The sequence below is a fragment of the Platalea leucorodia genome, assembly GCF_965183815.1.
Source record: "Platalea leucorodia genome assembly, chromosome: 8".
In the NCBI taxonomy this organism is placed as follows: Eukaryota; Metazoa; Chordata; class Aves; order Pelecaniformes; family Threskiornithidae; genus Platalea; species Platalea leucorodia.
Genome location: NC_138830.1, coordinates 53,819,631 through 53,839,328, shown reverse-complemented (window position 1 = coordinate 53,839,328; position 19,698 = coordinate 53,819,631). Strand labels below are relative to the sequence as shown.

The following is a 19,698-nucleotide window of genomic DNA, read 5'->3' as shown; positions in this document are numbered from 1 at the left end:
GCCGCTGTGCAAAAAATGAAGAAGAAATGAAACCACCACCAAAGGGCCAAATGGAAAATAAGCTGAGTACACTCCTTTGGAATCTGGTTGTTAAATCTTAGTCTCCCAACACAGTCTTATTCTTTTATTATTATCATTATTATTTTAAGCACTGCCTGGCTGAATGGCAAGCTTGTTTTAAATAGCAAAACCGTACATTTAGATACAATTTAGAAGAAAAGCAGCATTGGAAATTAACGACCAGTATGAAATATTTCCAGTTCTCAACAAAATATTCAAAACCAAAATATTTCTGCTGAAACCACTTGGAGGAGGCGGCTGTCTGCAATCACAGAACTTGCAGGGCAAGGATGTATCATGGGCGATGCAGTCATGCACCAATAGTGAGAACGGCGAAAGCAAACTTGCTTTTACACAAAACCCCTTTTATCTTCAACCTTTCTACACCCCAAAAGTAGTTTTGATGGGAAAACAGTGCCATGCTTTATTTATAAATTATCTTGCTAATTCAAGATCCAGCAAATCAGCCCAAAATATTATTTAGTTACAACATTTAACAGTGTTTTTTGTATAAAGTTTCTGTTTAGCATGACAGCTGCCCACACGAAAGAAGAGATCTTTGTAAGAGCTGTCTATCGATCCCCATCCCTCACTTTCCATGGGTTTCATTGCACATTAAGGGCATTCATGTCAAAATCAAGTCTGGAATCACTTTGCCTTTCCAGACTGCTTCTTTTTTCATCACTAAGATGAGGAAAATACAGATAATCTCTATTAGCACCATTTTACAGCACCACAACTGGAGAATACGAAAAGCCAAATTACACTAGAATTGTTGGCATTTCCCATTTCTGTTATTACCGCTAACTCCCCACAAATTACATCTATGAGCTATTAAAAGGTACTTACACTCTCATAATAAAATGTTCCAAAGATCTTTCCCTTACTGTACAAGCAGCCAGCTGGGCACAAATACCTAGTAAAGATATATATCTTTGAGGGTGGCAAAAAAACAATTCAAGAAAAACAGACTTTGACTCTATTTCATTTAATAGTCATTCCATTCATTTCACGTAAGTCTTCCATTTAAAAAACAAGATTGCAAAATAGCTACTTTTTAAAACAGTTTCTCCACCCTCCTTAAAAGCCCGACCAATATTTAGATTCTGTGGATTTGGTTTTTCTCCAAGTGATAAACTGTCCCGTTCTTTGCAGAAACCTTAACCAGAAGTTCTTGACTGGCTGGGAGGGGACAAGCCATGAATTATTGGTCTGGCTTGGACAGTGGCGGAATGCATGAGAAAGGCTCAGAAATGACTCTGCCAAAATTTATTCAACTATTTTGGACACCTGGAACTGTAGGTCATCACGGCTGAATAAAATAAACTGAGTCACCTTATTGCTAGGCTTGGCTAAAGGCTTTGTATTAGGAGAAATTAAGGCTTTTTTTAAAAAGAGATCTACCTAGATAGTCACAAAAAATACATAGTATAGCCTATCCCATGTTTGCGAGAACTGGACAATTTTTAGGCCACTTTTTCCCACAGCGCTCCAAGAGGTATCAATAAAATGCTACCTGTTGCATGTTGAGCCTCTGCATTTGTCTCTCATCTTGGTTTCACAGGTAATGACTTGTGCTGGGGACAAAAAATAAAATAAATACATATTTTAAAAAGGAAAGAGACTGCCGCAGCCTGCTCCTGAGCTACAGAGATGAGCAACCACCACGCATCGTTCCTGGAGGTCTTTGGTGCAGCGAGATAAAACTCTTATCACAGACCAACAAGCCTGGAGCAGTTCGTACCCCTTTAGCCGTTCACCTGAGACAGGTGTCTTTCTTTGGAAATATTAGCAAGGAAGAAACATCTGACAGCTGAAGGCTTTGATTTACAGCCCGAGGTCTGCAGCCAGAGCTCTCATTCTCCATTTAATTACAGACTCTCCAGATGCTGGTAGATAAACTTGAAAAGGATGTGTTGGCTTGCCTCACCTTGTTTTCACAATAAGACTCTTTTAATTAACAGCGATTAGAAAACAACTGAGGAAGTACAACCAGCTCCACAAATAACTTCAGAAATCTTCCCAAGCAAGAAATAAAAAGGAAACAAATTTTAAAAAAAAGAAACAAAAGCTGCAAAGGGGGTAACTGCTGAGTGCAGAGTATTTTAACTGGGAAGTAAAACCAATATTTCCTAAAGTGATTACTGGAGACCTTTGGTTCATCAATATTTCCTTGAGATATCTTAAAAGAACAAATAACTACTGCAGACTGACGTGCAGAAGGCACGAGGGACTTTGAAAGCTTTGCTCCCCACTTCTGGCAGGCTTCTGCTATAATTAACAGGGAATTTTCACACAGATTAGCTCCTCCTCCACTCAAACATCCTCCCAGTTATTTTTTCCTCAAGCCTCCTCATCACTTTCCACACCTTTTCCCATAGAGGTACTTTAAAACTTAGAGGAGCTGAAAAAGAAAGAGGCCATCTTACTCATGTAGGAGTCCGGGATGATTTTGTTGGGCTTGACGGGTTTGCTGGGCTTGCTTTCAGGAGGGTAGAACCGCACTGGCTTTTGCTCCATGACTTGCGAAATCTCCACTTCGTTAGTCTCGTCCGTCTCAGCGATGACGGGATCTTCGTAACGGTAATCTTGTTAGAAGAGGGGATTAAAAATGATTACAGCATGTTCACAGTGATGGGGAAGTCGGACACATTCATATTTTGAGAGAGGCAATTTAGTTTGACAAGGATCTGCTTTTAAATAGTTGGAAACTCAAAAATGCCCATTAAAGGCAGCGCAGGGCTATTGCCAGGGCAGGTGCAGCACCAGGAGGGCAGATCTGCTCCTCTCCCGCTCCTCTGTGCATGAAGCGGCATTTAGAGCATCTTACAATACAGGTTTGAAATGATCCCCACTAATTAGTGAAAAAAAGGGCAGCTGTTTCTTCTTCTGTTTCCCATACAGCTCTTTCTCTCTGGAGGAAAACACAAATTTGTTGAAGGGCGCATGCAAGAAGAGGGCCCTAGTATTTGGGAAGGTGGCCGAAACCTCTTCTCCTCCCACCTGGGTTTGCTCCTTCAAACCACCCCATCAGCACGGCTTCAGCCGCTCCTCCCGTAAAGCACGGGCCCTGCTACAGCATGATCCTGGCTTTAGCACCTGCGGTGGGTTTATCCCTCGCTTTAACCTTCGATAGAGAACAAGCTGCCTGCTGTTGCAGCCGAGCAAAGGGATTTGGGAAATGGTGCCAGCAAAATTCATTCTGCTTGGCTGGTCCTACCCGAAACCCTGCACCTCTTTCCAGAGGAGAGGAACGATGCAAACAAAGGGATGATGGATGGTGGCTCCGAGAGGGCTTTGTACCACCGGGGCATCCCCTCCCCTCTCCCCGCTGCAGCCACCTGCACCCCCAGGACCTCCACCTGGACCTGCAACCCCAGGCTAAAAATGATAAATGCAACATTGCAGCAAAATAAGCCTTTGGGCAAATCTCCAGGGAACCTGCCTGTTTCTAAGAGCCCAGTTCTCTGTGAAGCAGAACACATGGGAAGAAAAATGCCCTCAATGCATGACCCCAGAAAATCCTGCGTGCCAGGGGCTAGCACTGCTGCACTGGAGATTTCAGTGTGAAGAACACTTTTTAGATATTTTTTTCAGGAAAAATCATCCACGATCCCCTTCTCTCCTCCAAGAGACACGAATTGCTATATTCATTTTGCAGCCGTGAAAACCAAGGTGGGGAGAGAGGGAAACGCTCCGTCCCCGGCCCCTGAAGGAGCAGGGCAGGCGGCCAAGCTCTGCCCACCCACGTCGCCTCCGGTACACGCCGGAGAACATTCCCTTCCCAAACAAACCCCGCGAGGATGGGATCGCTCCTGCCCGCAGCCTGCCAGCGCTCAAAATCCCGCTGGAGCTCCCGAGCCAAACCCATGTGAGCTCAGAGCAGCTTCCCCCCAACCAAGCGCTCGCTCTCGTTTTCACCGGAGAAAACTCGTCGAATCCGAGCTCCAGATTTTAAGCAGTTCAGGGCTTTTTGATTTCAGCAGAGGCCACTGATTTACCACGTGCTGTGATGTTGAAATATTAAGGATGGCTAATTAAAAGGTGCATAGAGCTGCGGCTGCTTCTAATTAAAAGTTTCCAGGCATAAGTTTGCTCCAGCCTTTTCCCCAACCCAGAAGGGTGCCCCAAGCCTCCCACCACGTACCTTTGTAGCAGAGGTTGTTCTGGCAGCCTCCTCCATAGCTCGGCGGGCACTCGGAGCAGGGGCGGCCGGTCTTGTATGGAGCTTCTCCGATCCAGTTGCCCCTGCAAGCACAAGAGCAACGTGCACCCGTCAGACACCCCAATACCCATCCAAGCCCCCGAGACCGCCTGGCACTAAGGGAGTGGGGAAAACGGGTTTCTGCTGTGCTCATCCTTGGACAGGGGGCTGTAAATTGGGAAAAGATGGCCTGTCCCCACTCTTTCCCACCCCTGTGCGGCCTGTCGTCCTCCAGCGATAGCTCAGCAGGCTCAGGGCTGCCTGCTTGCTGCCTCCCATTTGCCCAACGCTTGCCTTCATCTCTCTTGTTCATCAGAGCCACAAGTCTCCCACCATTTTCTGCAACACCCCCAGGCAGCTGCATGGGCCAGGCTGCAGCACAGCTCTTTCTTACCATTTAAAAGCTGCTCCCTTTTCCATCTGGAACCATTTCCAAACAGAAAAACACCAGAAATACATGGACCCTCACGCCAGATCATCTGGGAAACAGAGCAGCACTTTGCGCTTTCTCCTCACCCAACCTGGCATCCTCAAGTCCCCAATTTTGCCTCTGAGGCCACAGAAACATCGACCTGGCCCGGAGCAACTCAGCAAAGACTAAACAACCAGCCCAGGAAAGCTGGTTGTAAGAAAAATGTTCCTCCAAGATGACATTTTTAGGCATTTACTTGGATAAATTGCATGCAATATCACTTTTACATTAAACTCCAATAGAAACACTGCGATCTTATGTAAACAGAAGTAAATCAATAGATTACTACATTTTCCTCAAGAAACTACCCAGAAACAAAAGCCCTTTTTGGCACTGTGCTGCAGACTTCAGGGGCTGAGAAGATTGAAGGAGCCGGAGTTTAGCCCATGGCTACGAACCCTCGGGTTATTGCTCTTTCAGCTGTCTCCACCTATAAGGCTAGATGAGGACAATGCGCACTGATGCCAGAGAGAAAAGATTAAGCAGAAACTGCAGAAATAGAGTATTTTTCCATCCAGCGGCCCTGAATGGATGACGTGCAAATAGCCCAGCCTGCTGCGGGAGCTCCACGGGAGACGGCGCGATCCCATATGAGGAGCAGGTTATTAAATCCCACCAGCCACAAGCACAACGCGCTCAGGAGCTAACGTGGGGAGAGGGGCTTAGGCAACCCGCCCACAGGGCTCCGCCTGGATCCTGCTATGAGCTGCCAGCTCTGCACCCGCACATCTTATTTCTCTGCGTTACTCTGCCCTATGATCTCCAGAAGTCAGATGCTCTCCAAGCCACTCCATTCGTACGCGGTGATATCCCAATTTCATTTTGTTGCTAAGATCTAAATCGCCAAGGACTCGGAGTGGGCATGTATCTCCTATTAGCCATTAAAGCAGAAAATATTAATTGCCATTGCCAGGGAGGAAACTTCTCCTGGATGTAGCAGTCAAGAAATGTGATTTTTCATAGTGAAATTTAATCAAACTATCAAGTTAATTGCATCAGTCAAGATCTAGCTATTTCTTTTTTTTTTTTAAGCCACGGGGAGCTCATCAGGTCTGGGATTTATCTCTTCGCAGCTCCTTGCGGCAGGCCCCAGCTTGCTTCGCTTCCACCAGCGACTGCTGCAGGGCTGGCTTCGTACGAAGCAGCGGTGTCTTTAAACCAGCAGATTTTGCAGGGAGGGGGTGAAAATGTGTCATGGTACGGCAGCCTACCTGGCTGCTGGAGCAGCGCTGAGCGGCGTTAATCACCACCCCATCCCCTCCCACCCTCCGAGCAGCAGGGAGAGAGCGAGCCTCGCTTGGCAGCACACGCCAGCCCCGTCCTGGCCATCTCCTGCTCCTCCTTCCCATGGCAGGAACATCAAAGCTCCGGCCTGGCCCCAGCCCCTCATTCAGTTTTCCAGGCAATGCTCTTGAACCAGCTCTGTGCTGCCGTCTAAAGAGAAAATTTAAAGCCACAACCACCAGTCTAGACTGCCTGAAATCTCTTCCCCAGATCCTGGGCTAGTTAAGCAACCTGCCAGTTTTAGGGAAGCTGGAGAGAGCCCAGCTCATCTGCCTTACTTCGGCGAGTAGTTGCAGACCAGGTAGACGGCGTTCTCCCAGATTTCTCCCCAGACGTTCATCTGCTTGCAGACGTTCACGGCACAGCCGATCTTGTTCGTCGTGGCCCAGACTATCTGCAAGTGCAACGCAGTTGTTGAAAATAAGCAACCTACCCCTCGGTGGGCACACGTTGCAGTGACAACGGGGACATGGGGCGATGCAGAGAGTATGGATACAAAAGCCCTTCGTCTCCTTTACCTGGGTGTAATGTGTGCACATAGAGCCAGTGCATTTGTCCGGGCACCACGGGTTGCACTCATGAGGATACGGGTACGTGTAATCTTTCACTTCGTCATACCAAGACTGGACATGGAAAGCTGGAGACCGATACCTGAAGGAACAAAGACCAGTCACAGCTGAAATCACCAAGGTCTGGTAGAAGTTTTCAAACAATACCTGTAGCTGCCTGCCATATTGTAAGCTCAGATTTTTTGAATACAAGTGTTGTTAATTTTATGTAAAAGTTTCTGAAGTTTCATTCATTGAGAAGGTGTTGCTTAAAGAACCCAGTAACATGGTCTAATGAACACAAAAAAATTTTCATTGAAAATGTTAAAGATGTTTTTTTCCCTTATGATTTACAGCCGGGTCTGACTTTCTGTATTATTTATAGGTTTGACATGCTCTTCAAGTGCCACTGACCTGAAATGTCCTCCTGTCTTTTCCACACAGCTACAAAAAAACTTCTAGTTTGGCGGAAAGTTGTATTTTGAAAGTAAACAGAAGTTAAGGTTTGCCAAACATCTTACACCAAAAGCCATCATGTACCTATTTTACCACCAGGCAATTTGCTAAATCTGGAAGTACGCTAGCAGTTAACACTGTAAGACCTTTGAAAGTGAGTGGGCTTTTTCACACTCGCATCACACCAAGAGTTGGTGCAGGATAGCTGATGCACTACACATGTACCCCACCTTTTATTGCAGCAATTTCCCCCTGCACCATGCCCCCGCATACGCTGCATGTACTTTGTGCAAACCATGCACCAGATATTGCGGTCTGTGGCAGCACTGATGCTGCTTGTGCAGGTTGGGGGAACGGTGTTAAAACTACCTATAGAAACTCATGCGTTTTGCACGCTACGTATGCAGTGAGCAAACAGAGCAATCTGCAAATTCTCTATCAAAGCCGAGCAGTGCTTCAAACCCACTACTTTTTATTGCTTTCAACAGCTCACATGAAACAAGCGGCCAGAAATACAAATGATATCATTACCAACTGGAGTTTGTTCTTTCAGCCAACTCTTCATTAAAAATCATTCATTAGAAGTATTTTAAAAATATTAATCTCATGATGTCATTAAGTGAATACTTTCCGAATCCTATTTTACCAGAGAGGAAATTGAGGCAATCAAGTTATGGCCCGTTCCTGAAAAAACTGAGATAAATCTGATTTCTTTTTCCTCTCAGTGACTGCAAAGGGAGGGAGATTGGATCTACCCCCATCAGTAACCCATGGCCATCTTGAACGCTTGTAGGAGAGCCAAGAACAGCCCGATCTTTTGACTTTGTTTCCAATAGACTAACCACTCTACTTTCCAATCATTATTTAATTCTGCCAACAAAAACGGGCCCGATTTTTATAATCAGGCCAATTTCACACCAGCAAATTTCCATTGCTTTCAACCAAGTTCTACCTGATTTACAACAAGCATAACTGCATTTCCACCCATTAGGGCTCCCGAGCACGTACAAAATGTTTGCTGTACAAAGCAAGCTTAACCTGTAACAGGCTTAATGACAGGGGCTTAACAATAAACAAATTTCACCATGAGATGGAGAGGCAAATCCATTTGGAAGCCTTAACCTCCGCTTTCCTAGCTGGGTTAACAACTCTAGGTTAAAAACCTTCCCCAGGAAGTTGAAAAAAAAAATCTGCAAAGTGGTTTCAGTAAAGAGAAATTAGGAGCTGGATAAATATTTATGGGAAATACAGTAAGGAATAATTAAAACGTTTACAGCAATGAGTTCTGAACTTGCAGTTGACTCCAGACATTGTTCTTGAGAAACAGCTTTCAGCCCGTTCTCAGCATGGTGCCAGAAAACCCCCGAAACAGCAGATTTAGGAGCAAGGGCTATGGCTTCTGTAGCTGTTCTCCTTAAGAAGTAAAGGTGACCTCAGGCACATTACAGCCGCAGTACCCGGAGACACAGGTCAATGGAGTACCTCACATCAGTGTTGCTTTGCTGGGAACAGTCAGCTGAAGGTGGCTGCAGATGTTATCGCTATAACCATTTCACTGCAGCAATACCAATTATTGATCCTCACCTTTTCTCCCGTCTCCTCAGTGCTCTACTAAGCATCAACAAGGCAAACCTTTCCAACTGGCTGTAAAGAAGGATCCATAAATTGCTCTTTGCAATGAGCTTGTAGCACCCCAACTCTTACCTGCCCCAGTGAACTGCCAAGTTCTGTCCAATTGACCTGATGAGGGCACTAGGCCCATGGTCCCAGATGCACTGCTGAGCCCAAGCATGGGCTGATCTTTCCAGCTCATCATCCCAGGTCTTCAGGGGGTGGGGAGAGAAAAAAACAGGTCAATTTGTCATTTCAAGCTTGTTAGATCAAGAGACTCAACCAACATCAACTAGAGGAGAGAGAGAGACTAAATTACAGCTCACCCCTGGTGTCTGGCCTGTCCTTGTGAAGCCAGCTCATTTTAATGATGTGCCCTGACCTAAAAGCAAGTTTCTCAAGGTGTCCCCCTGCCATGGAAATGCAGGGCACTAAAGGGCTATTATTTTTCCTGCTTGATGTCATGCTGCTTAGGAGATGCTTTGCATAGGTCAGCAGAAAACAGACCCTGTAAGACCTCAAGAACCCATCTAGACTATCCACCGTAAAACACAAGACATTCTTTGCAGGTGTTTTTCTAATGTGTTTATTAAAAAAAAAAAACAACCAAACAAAAAAAACAACCAAAAAACCATCAAGGACAGAGATCCCAGCACTTCCTCGTGACACCTATTTCTAGGATCCACAAGACTTCTAACATGCAGTCAGTGCTCCGATGTAGCTGCAGCACGATTTTCCATCCATTGTCCTTACTACCAGGATATTTCCTGGCGTTCCCATCAAGGGGAACTCCAACAACAGTGGATGTGCTCCTGCAGTTCACTACCAACACAGGTGGAGATTTTTGGCCCAACTTCTTGAGCAAGGGGTGTGGGTGTGAGCCTCCTGGTTCCATCTCCCCTTCTCCTTCCAGACTAACTGCTGAGTCCACCAATGGATCCAGTCAAATTTAACAGAGGTGGCAAGGTCCCAGAGCTGTTAAGCTAATATCATTCTCACTGAGACAGGCATCAGGTTAGAAGTGACAAATCCCGTTCATGTTCCCACTGAGGGAAGGACATTGGCGTGAGATCAGTCCTCATTGAATATCACCCAGCTGTAAGCCAAACGAGAGCTCTAACACGATACAAAGGCAAATAGGAAAGCAGGCTTCATTGGCTCCACTGCCCAGGAGTGTATTTGTTTTGAAGGCCAGACTTGCTGGACCCAGTAGACAGTGCCCTGAATTCATTGTGTAATTACTGACAGCTGGTCTATTCAGAGCAGTCCTTAGAGGGTAATTCATCGGGATTAAAATATTAGTGCACATTTCTACAAATAAAACCAAATAGAAGACAGGTCTTGTAATGTGTCTCCAGCCCATTCACGTGCCAGCGTGAGATTATGTCTTCTTTGGACATTTACCATCACAACCAGCTGGTCTTTCCAAGTCCCATCTTCTCCAGAAGAAAAGCAACTTATGATCTCAAACATATCAAAGGACCTGTCAGAGCCTGTTTAGAGGACTGGAGGGCGTTTAGGCTCGCAAACACATTTAAAAAACATCAAGTGCTCATTCCGAGTTAGTATCTGAACACAGTCTTGGGCAGTTATAACCGGGATGGGGAGGGACCGCATGTCCCTGGCTAAGACGACAGGAAAACGCAGTGTCTCCTGGAACTTGGTGTGTCTACACTATCTTCGTAAGGCAAACATGAGCTCATCTAACTGAGCTAACAGCCCAGACCTCCGAGAACAGCTTATCATTAAGCATGCTCAGCAACCCAAATTCCTACAACATCCCAGAGCTGCTCTGAGCTCATCAGCTTGGCTTTGAACTGACCAGTGGCCAAGCAAATTCATGTCAGTCTGCAAAACCCCGTGCGGACACGGCTCTGACAGAGGGAATAAAAGCATTTTCCGTCTCAGCCCTCCAGCTCCTTGAAGGTGTATGGGATCTGACCCACCACACACACATTTCCAAACCTCTGTTCAAGCAGACTATTGCAATTGTGCCTAGACACACAACTTTTTGTGGTCTCCCACTTTCTGCACCAGGCAATGACCAGCCACAATCCACCTTCCCATCCAACACATAAGCCACAGAAACTCTCCCAAGACATTACACGCTGCTAGTACTTCAGACTTTCTAGCAGAGCGTTACTCCCTGCAGCCTCAAAGGCAGAGACATTCCACATCTTCTAATTTAATGCAGAGATGTTACGAGCAATAGGCCATTAAATGGAAATTTATGTGAACGTATGCATTACATCTTCCTTTGATGCCTACGGATAAAATAAATGAAGTCGGACAAAAGATACTCAACAGGCAATTGGGAATGAGCTATGTCTTTGCATGGCTTTGTGCTTCATGTGTAGAGAAGCTCATTTCTGCAGGCATCAGATTACAAAGCCATCCCATTTAAATTAGAGAAGTTATTTGCCTCTTGCTTCTCAGACGTGAATGCGGTCAGGAGGCTGGAATTATTTCAGAGCAATAAACACACACACAAAAAAAAGAGATTTCAGACTTTCCCAGCTACGCTTGCAAGAAGACTTTATGCCAATATTCAAAGCAGTATCTAGGAAGACTACTGAAGCCAGAGGGGCAGTGCACATCTACGCTCAGTTTCCTTCTCAAGCAGAGATCAAGAAGCCTTCGGTTATGTGCGATTCCAAGTGATTTAGCACATGGACTCTTTTTTACTCCTGCAAATTTGTAATGGCCTTTCAAAGTACAGTATTCCCTGTACATGTTAAATACATGCATGGCATACACACACTATACCACAATTTGTAGGTTCAGATTTAATAAGAACATACCCCACAAGGAGTCCATTTACTGAGCCTAACTAGTCTGTAAACCTAACCCTAGCCACCTGAGCTGTAGTGATCAGGTTACTCTCTCATTTTTCTCCCCAGCTTAGACTGTTTGCAATACTGGCAATTTACTTTTAAAAGTGGCCTGAAAGTCCAGGATTGACAGGTACTGGCAGAAGTGTGGACATGCTTTGCTAACCCACACAGAAATACTATCCCATCCTGACAAGGAAAGTCACCACCCTACAGTTTAGAGGAAGGATGGATACCTTATACATGAAAACAAACTATTTTCCTTCCAGCAATCTGTACTGAGAACAATTTCATTTTATCCAGCTGTCTTTGAGGCCTCCGCAAGAGGAAAGATTTCTGCCTTTCATGACTGCTGAAAGCCATCTGACTAAGCCATCTTAAAAGGTCAAGATGTTTCAGGAACTATTATGTCCTTTTTTACTCTGTGTTCATTAACAAGGAGTTTGTTTTGGTCTTGGCACCCATCCACTGCCGAGACTGCTGTTACATGTCCAAACACACAGTGGAAGTGTTGATCACAAAGCTGTTACAGGGGTTAAGGTAATTCTGTGTTTGACCAACTTTGTCAGGAAGATGTGCTCTGCTCACTCATTTTCCATTAACACTGAATACCTGTGCTAGCTTTCAATTAATCATACAAACCCAGCAGCAAAACTATTTCTTCCTTCATTTCTTCACTCCACTTCACCTTTATCCCATATGCATATAACTCTTTTGATCTCCAGATAAGTCATGGGACAAACTGTGTTATTGCTTTCTTATTGACAGCCTCCACTGACTAAAGTTCATCCTGTAGTAGATAAATATGTCCCTTTCCTGGAATACCTTAGCTCCCCTTGCCACTTTAGATCACTTAAATACGTCAGATACGGAGCTGGGAGAAAGGACTTTCACAAGGCAGCGTTTGGACGTTGATGGGCAAGAACAAGTCCTACCTACTTATCCACAAATTAGCACCACACGTCGCCTGTGATGCTCCACACTGGCACCAAAGGAAAAAAGTTCATCTCCGGTACTAAAGACAGACCGTCCTCTTAAACGAGTCCAAATGAGAAATGTCCTCTGCAGAACAAAGGATTAAAGTGAAATTCACGTTCAGAATATACACAGCATTTCCAAGTAATATTGGGTAAACACGAATACATGAAAGACTGATTATAGCCTTTCCAAGTAGCACCATCTTATACTCGGCTTCTTTCTTCACAGCATATAAGGCCCTTTCATTTACCCTCGATCGCCCATAAAAACCACTAGAAAAGCACACTGAGCAAAGGCAAACATAAAAGTGTAACCACGCTGCAAGCGTAAACAGCAGTCGGCCAGTGGACAGTCCGCAACAGCAGCCCTCTCAGATCCTCAAAGCCAACCAAAACACATTTGGCTTTCTCATGCTTTGTGTTTACTTTCTGGCAATCATTCAAGTCACCTCTTCTCTGGCCGTACCTTGCAGGCAGCCTGCAGGATAACGTGAGAGCCCGCTGAGAGAGATACAAAGCACCAGTTCTTAGAAAGGCATGAGATTTCTGACAAAAGCGGGATGAAAGAGCAGCAGGGTGAATGCTAACGAGGACCAACTGATGGACGGTTCTCCTTCCTTACTGTCCTCTGCTCTCCCTTCCCTTTTCCTTTTCCCTACCATCACAAAAGGCAGGATTTTCCATTTGCAGCACTCATTTCAGCACAGCTGGCAAACAATTTTATGTTACATTTAGTGTACTATTTCTTTTACCCTTTTAAACACAGTCTTAACAAATCATTAATCATTTAATCTGTCAGCAGGAGTGCACAGTTGAAGTCAGGCTAGTTTTGGTCATAACTATATTTGCACATTGGGAAAAAGCACAAAAAAAAAAAAATTATTTGCCTACATCATTTTCTGGCCCCACAATATTTTGATGGCTTGTCAAAAATAGCTCAAAGTAGGGTCTCTGGCATCAGGTGAAAAAAAACTATTCATCGGAATTGTTGATGGTAAAGGCATATTTCATACTCATACTTTTAAGTTCTCCCTCTGAAGTGGGAGAATACATTGACCAAACTTTTATTTTGGTTTCTTGAACTATGAAAAGCCAACAGCACTGACCCATCCACCCATGAACTCCCAAAGTCTTTCCAGCTATTTCCACTGATTGAAACTCTTTGCAGATGGAGCTACATTCCTCAAACCCTGTTTCTCTAAGGATTTCTAAGCAGATTCCCAGCAGGATCACGGATGCTTGGCTCACATTGATAATCTCTGGTGATCAGCGTATGACAAAAGGGCAGATGCTACCTCCAGCGTTGGGCGGTAGCTGACAGCAACCCAAAGACCACCAGAGGTTTCTCTGAGCAGATTGTGGTGTCCTGAAACACCAGTCACAATGGTCTGAAAGCTTTCACAGGGAGAACGTGGGTTAAACACTAGGGAAAATTTGATGCTTTTATGACATTAAGGTAATGGAAGAACCTGCTGAGGCAGGCTGTGGAATTGCCATCACTGGAGATGCGTCCAGGGCTGGGCCAGACGCTAGATTATGAATAATGGAACCAGTCCTGAAACTATGCAGCGGATGGACTCGATGACCCGTTAGTGGCCCTTTCCAACCAAAACAGTCCAATGATCTAAAGCATCGTTCACTCTGGAATGAAACTGCTCCAGGAAACCTCTGGAGAAAAACTTACTTTAGAGGAAATTTGCTACACCTCTTGCACCGTAAGGAAAATTAAAATAAAATTTAGAAAAAAAAAAAAAAGTTAGGTATCAGGAGCTAGACTCACCATGTATTCCATGTTAGAGGCCTCTGGGTACACTTGACCTCTCAATTTATTGTGGAGCATCAATATCTCCTGTCTGTCTGAGAATAAAATGGCTCTCTTGGATCTGGAGTGAGTTTCCCCATCCTGATATTTACTCAAAATACTCTCCAGGTGACTTGAGTTGGGCAAGATAAAGCATTCGGCTGCCTTTGTCAGGAGCAGTACACATCCAAGAGGAAGGATCCAAGGCAGGACAGGATTCATGCCTCCTCCTCTACAGCCAGCAGGAGCGGAGACAAAGGCGACAGTCGGGTTTCTTGCAGAGACTCCCGTGGCTCAGCGCGGATCTGGATTTTGGGGAGAAACAGGCAGTCAGAGCAGTGCCAGAGAAGCTCCCAGTGCATATGACCCCCACTGGGGAAGCCACACAACCCAGATTTTGGCTTGAAAAAGAGTGATGCCTACAGTGCAAGCAATTATCGTTCACCCCAATGACAGGAAGACCTGAACAACACCGTAAGTTGTACTGGGAGCGAGCATTAGCCAGGCAGCACCCAGGCATGACGGCGCATGCCTTCCCCACCAAAAATGCCAGGGGTGCGGTGTCACCCAGCAATGCCCAGCAGCTCTGAACAATCCCAGCTCCATCCCTTCACAGGCGGGAAGGGGAGACATTTGAAGCTATTTGCCCACAGACCAGCTGTTAAAAAGTGGAGAACGGATATGAATAAAAGGGAAAGTAAAATTCCCAGCAAACCAGATCGCAGAGGTCAGACATCAGCAAGAGCTATTTTGGAGGCCCCGCTCTGCCAATAGACTCCAGCAGAGCAGCTGCCAGACTCCGTGAAAGCGGCTGTTTATGTGAAATGTCACCGTAACGTCGAACAACTAAAATCCCTGCTGGCGAATGACGCACCGGGGTGTTCTCACTGACGCATCGCTTTACGGCAAGCGGGAGCGCGGCCAGCGATATGAATTATGGCAGAGTAAGAGAGGAGCCGGAGCACCCGTCCTCCCCTGGCCAGAAGATTAGGTGTTCCCTTGCATGCTCGGTAGCTGTCAGCACCAGGGCCTTGGAGAGATGGTCTCAGTTTGGTCATTACTGGGTCTGAATGGCTTCATTTAATCCCCAGTCCCCTCCCTTGCTCCATGGTGCTCCTGCTCCACCTGCCACTTCCCAACTCCTCCTCCCTTCCTCTGCCCCCGCCCTGACTTCTCTGTCTAATGAGCCTTGTACATCTTGGCTGGTTTTATTTAGATCATGAGCTATTCAGGGAAGGAAATCTGTGCTGCTACATGGCTCTGCAGCACCTAGCTCTTTAGGTGGGATCTAAGAGCCACCAGAGCAGAATCAATCCATCAGGGGCAATAAGCATCCACACGGATGGGCAAGAACAGCATCCTCTCTCCTTAAGGTTAAATTTTGGAAGAAAGGTTCGCCATCCCCGTCTTCAACACTAGGTGAGGATCTAGTTTTGACGGCACAATTAAAAGACACGTGGAAAGCATTCCTACGCACCATCAGGAAATAAACACCAGGTTAGAAGGAATCATTCAAGAAGTGTCAGCCCAGTGACATGCGATTTGGATACACTGAGACTGGATGAGTTGGAAGCCATCCAAGGCAGGGCAGCATCTTCCATCTCCCAGTTGGAAACGCTACGCTCGAGCACGAAGTCCCACACCCCTGTTCCCCAGACCCGGCACAAAGGCATCTGCAGAGGGCAGTGGCAAGCGCAAGGCGCTTTGCACCGGTGGGGACCCCCAAAACCTCTGAGGCCATTGAGAAACCCTGAAACCTTGTTGGCTCTCTACACAAAAGAGACAAAGTTGCTGTTTGAGGCTTCTGACTTGTACTGTATTAAGGCAGATGAAAACCAGCTGCCCTCAGTCTCTCTCCAGGCAGAGCATTAAGCCTTTGCCTTGCGAGAACAATGCAGGGATGTAATTTGCTCAGTTTAGGTAACGGCTTCTCATTATTTCCTGCTCCGCAGAGCAAGTCGAACACACACGCCTTGTCCCCAGCTCCAGGCACACCTGAAAGACAGGACGTTCGGTAGCGTCGGGACAAATATTGCTTTAACCTCATCCTCTTCTCAGCCCTGTTTGTTGGCGTTTGCCCCCCCCCCCCAAGCAGCAGCCCGACTTTCTAACCCAGCTACAGAGGGGTAGGGGAGGCAAAACGAGCTCTTGCTTTTGTAGACTGTCTGACCCAAATTCAGGGAACAATTCCTACTTTGAGGCACTTCCCTAAGAGTTTAAAAATAGATGCTCTGCCACAGCCGTTTACAATGTGGCCATTTAGCACAAGCAATTTTAACTGCAGCTTGCCCTGTAGGTAGAGCAGGCAGAACAGACAGCTAATATACACTGCAGTTGTACCCCCTCATTTGGCCGGGTGCCCTTTGCTAAATAGGAGCCCGTATCCACCACCCATTTAAGGCAAACACTGAACTTACAGACAGGGCAGCTTGAAAAAATCAGCTGTAACATCTGAAAGCCCAGAGGAGCTGCCCCACTCACGGCTACGCAATGAAGCCAACACGTCTGGTTTCGTGTCCCAGCCAAAACCTTGCAACAGATGATGCATTATTCCTCAGGATGTTCTTCCCTGTATCCCATTTGCGAGCGAGGAGATACTGGCACCTCTCTAAAATCAGGTCACTTTGGCACTATCTTCTTTTTCACTTGGGGCGTGCAGGTCCCTTCCTCTGCTTTGGCTCGAGGCGGGGAGCGCTGAGCATCCAAAGGAAGGATGAAGCGATCAGAGAGGGACAGGGAGCGAAGAGCTGCCTGGCCAGATTAACTAAAAGCAGCAGATAGATGCTCACATTTCAGAAAGCTCGCATTGATTTCAGATGTCTGCCCATTTGCCTCTCTTAATATCCTCGTGCCCAGGTGCAACGAAACACTCGGACATGTGCTAAAGCCCAGCCAGGCCAAGCGCCCTGCAGAGCCGGGGCAATGCCTCCAGGCTGCATCTGGAACTCCTCATTGAGGAAGACTGAAATCATACTGCTTTTGAGTTGGGATTTGACTTTATTCAGAAAAAATTATCACCTGACAGTCAGCTGAGGAAGTCTCTGCTGTTGTTTTCAAGGGTTCAAGAGGAGCATTAGCACAGCTTCCCTTGAAAGGCATCAGGCCCTTGATACTGGTGCCAGGTAAACATCTGGGAGCGATCAGGAACGGGTGAGTCAGCAGAAACCGACTCCTTAATACCCTGTAAAGCCTGTCCAAACTGGGGACAAAGGGGAGGCCTTCTTCTGGGGTCTGAGGAAGCTAAAAAGCAGCACCGGACTTTGGAAAAGATTATTTTTAGAAAGCTATTTCCCCAGCTAATGGATGGTGTCTGCATTTCACAGAGAGCAGAAGAGCTGGTAGCATTTGAAGCCTGGCATGCAGCGCTGCCTGCTAAGCCACATGCAGGCAGACTTCTGTAATTCATTATGTCCTCGTTTCACCTTATTCCTTATGGCTATTGATCTTTAACTGCCTCCCTGGTAAAGTACACGAGTGGGTGTCTACTCCTTGGTTGTGGATGACATTTGCAGCTAAAACATCCCGGGATCTGCGGAGTTATACATGGAACAAGCTGACAAGGCAGGGGAATGAAAGAGTTAGCAGGGGATACCAGCAAAGCATCTAAAACACCAAAGCCGAAGGGAGCTACCCTGGGATCAGCTTTTAACCTCTGCAAAGAAATCCAACGCTAAAGCCACAACATACTTAATGCATTAAACCCCAGGTCACCTATTTAACCGAGATGCACACATGTCAAGCTTTGAAGAATTGTGTGGGCTTCAAAAGCGAAGTGGGATGACAAGCCCCTTGACACAGGACATAATGTTGTCTGCACAGAACACACTCCGCATTCAGCATCTTCAGGGCCATGGGCCAAAACATCTGGATCTTCCATTACAATCCTCTCCCACAGAACCGAAGTGGGTGAGTTTCTACTCAAAACCACACGGAAAACCCACGGGTAACAGACACAACATGTGGCGACACTGTGAAATTCCTTTTAGACAGGACTTCAGAGCAGAGCTGCATAAACACAGGCTTCCTGGAGCAGGCTAGCTGTGCCGTGGGTAGCCAGCTGTGAGAGACTGCCGCAGCATCCCTTAGAGATTTTCTGTTTGTGTAGAAATCCACTCCTCTACTTGCAAACTGCTCCCATTCATTCAAGATTAACGTTTATTAATCTCACGTTAACCTCTGCAAAGCATACAGAAGGGAAGCTCAGGCAGTATTGTGCTATTTTACACCATGCAGGCAACTTTTGTGAGAAGATACTAAAATTGTGCCTCCTTAGAGACATTTCTTGCCCGCCCCCCCACCCCCCAAACCACATTCCAGAAGCAGAGACCAAAGCTTACACTTACCTCGCCGAGTACTTCCAACTCCCCAGGAAATTGTAGCTCCTCCAAGCCTGCTTGTGGAAAATAAATTATATATCTGAAATCTTTAAACTAGGAGGAGGGGGAAAAGGATGAAATAAGCCTTAGGAGGTGCGAGGGATGCAAGGTCTCAGCTCAGCAGCTCGTACCAACTGCAGCCTCCCAGAGCTCCCCAGTGGTATTTATGCTCTCCAGGCAAAGAGGACAACCCTGGATCATCCTGTTTGGCAACGGGCTTGTAGTAATAACGAAAAGAAGGGAAGAAAAAAAAAAAAAAAAAAAAAGAGGGGGGGGAAACCCACGAAAAGGAGGCAGGAGGAAGGAGCAGAGGGTGTCGCTTGGGATCTCAGCAGTTTGAGGGCAGTCATTGGGGCTCAGCAAATTGGGACTGTCCTCCCCGGGGCTGTAACACAACACCCGCGAGGGGGAGAGGAGGAGGAGGAGGAGGAGGAGTGCAGGCAGACGATCACATAAAAGGGTTTGCTTTGCGCTGCTTTCCCCTGCAGGCAGCGGGAGGGCAGAGCTGGCAGCCCGGCGGGGCGCCCGGAGCATCCTCCCGCCGAGGGGGGACCGCGACGCCTCGGTGAGGGGCGCCGGGGAGGCGGGCGGGGGAATTCAAGGAAAGGGGTTCTTCTGCGAGGGACTAAAGCCGCCTCATTTCCCGCTGCCCAGGGGGAAATCCCGCAGCGGGTCCCGGTGCTCCAGGGCTGAGCCCCCCGGGGCCGCGGGGTGCCCGGCTCTGGCGGCGGGGCCGGGCTGGGCGCACCCCGGCGCTGCCGCCTTTGCGCCAGGGCTCGGCTGGGAAGCGGGGGATTTCTTCCCCTCTGCGGTGCGCTCCCACAGCTCGCCCGGCGCTGGCCTTCCCCACGCACACCCACGGCTCAGCCCGGCCGCTCCGGCTCCCTCTAACTCCGGGAGTTACAGAGAATAAGGAAAATAAAAAGGTAGTGAAGCACCTAGGCAAGGCTCACCTCTTCTGCTGCGTGCCTGACGCCCAAAAAGCCTCAGCGCTGCTTTCCCATCGAGCTCCGTGCCTGCATTTGCAATTCTACGTGCACCGTTGAAACAGGATTTTACTCGCTGTGAAAGGAAACGA

At 47.0% G+C, this 19,698-nt stretch overlaps 1 protein-coding gene across 2 annotated transcripts in view; it reads right to left on the bottom strand.

Annotated features, from left to right (window-relative positions):
- Window positions 1-19,651, bottom strand: part of CRISPLD2 (cysteine rich secretory protein LCCL domain containing 2) — a 28,916-nt gene extending 9,265 nt beyond the window's left edge. The window contains exons 1-10 of one of the 2 annotated variants that reach the window (XM_082320447.1): window positions 19,574-19,651; window positions 18,588-18,634; window positions 14,224-14,549; window positions 8,729-8,847; window positions 6,539-6,671; window positions 6,299-6,414; window positions 4,208-4,308; window positions 2,490-2,648; window positions 1,577-1,637; window positions 910-976 (exon numbers count right to left, since the gene is read on the bottom strand). In XM_082320447.1, the coding sequence (XP_082176573.1) occupies window positions 910-976; window positions 1,577-1,637; window positions 2,490-2,648; window positions 4,208-4,308; window positions 6,299-6,414; window positions 6,539-6,671; window positions 8,729-8,847; window positions 14,224-14,466 (999 nt within the window). In that variant the 5' untranslated portion in view covers window positions 14,467-14,549; window positions 18,588-18,634; window positions 19,574-19,651. The remainder of the gene's footprint in view (window positions 1-909; window positions 977-1,576; window positions 1,638-2,489; window positions 2,649-4,207; window positions 4,309-6,298; window positions 6,415-6,538; window positions 6,672-8,728; window positions 8,848-14,223; window positions 14,550-18,587; window positions 18,635-19,573) is intronic. The other variant, XM_082320448.1, reaches the window with a different exon arrangement.
- Between the last annotated feature and the right edge of the window lie 47 nt (window positions 19,652-19,698).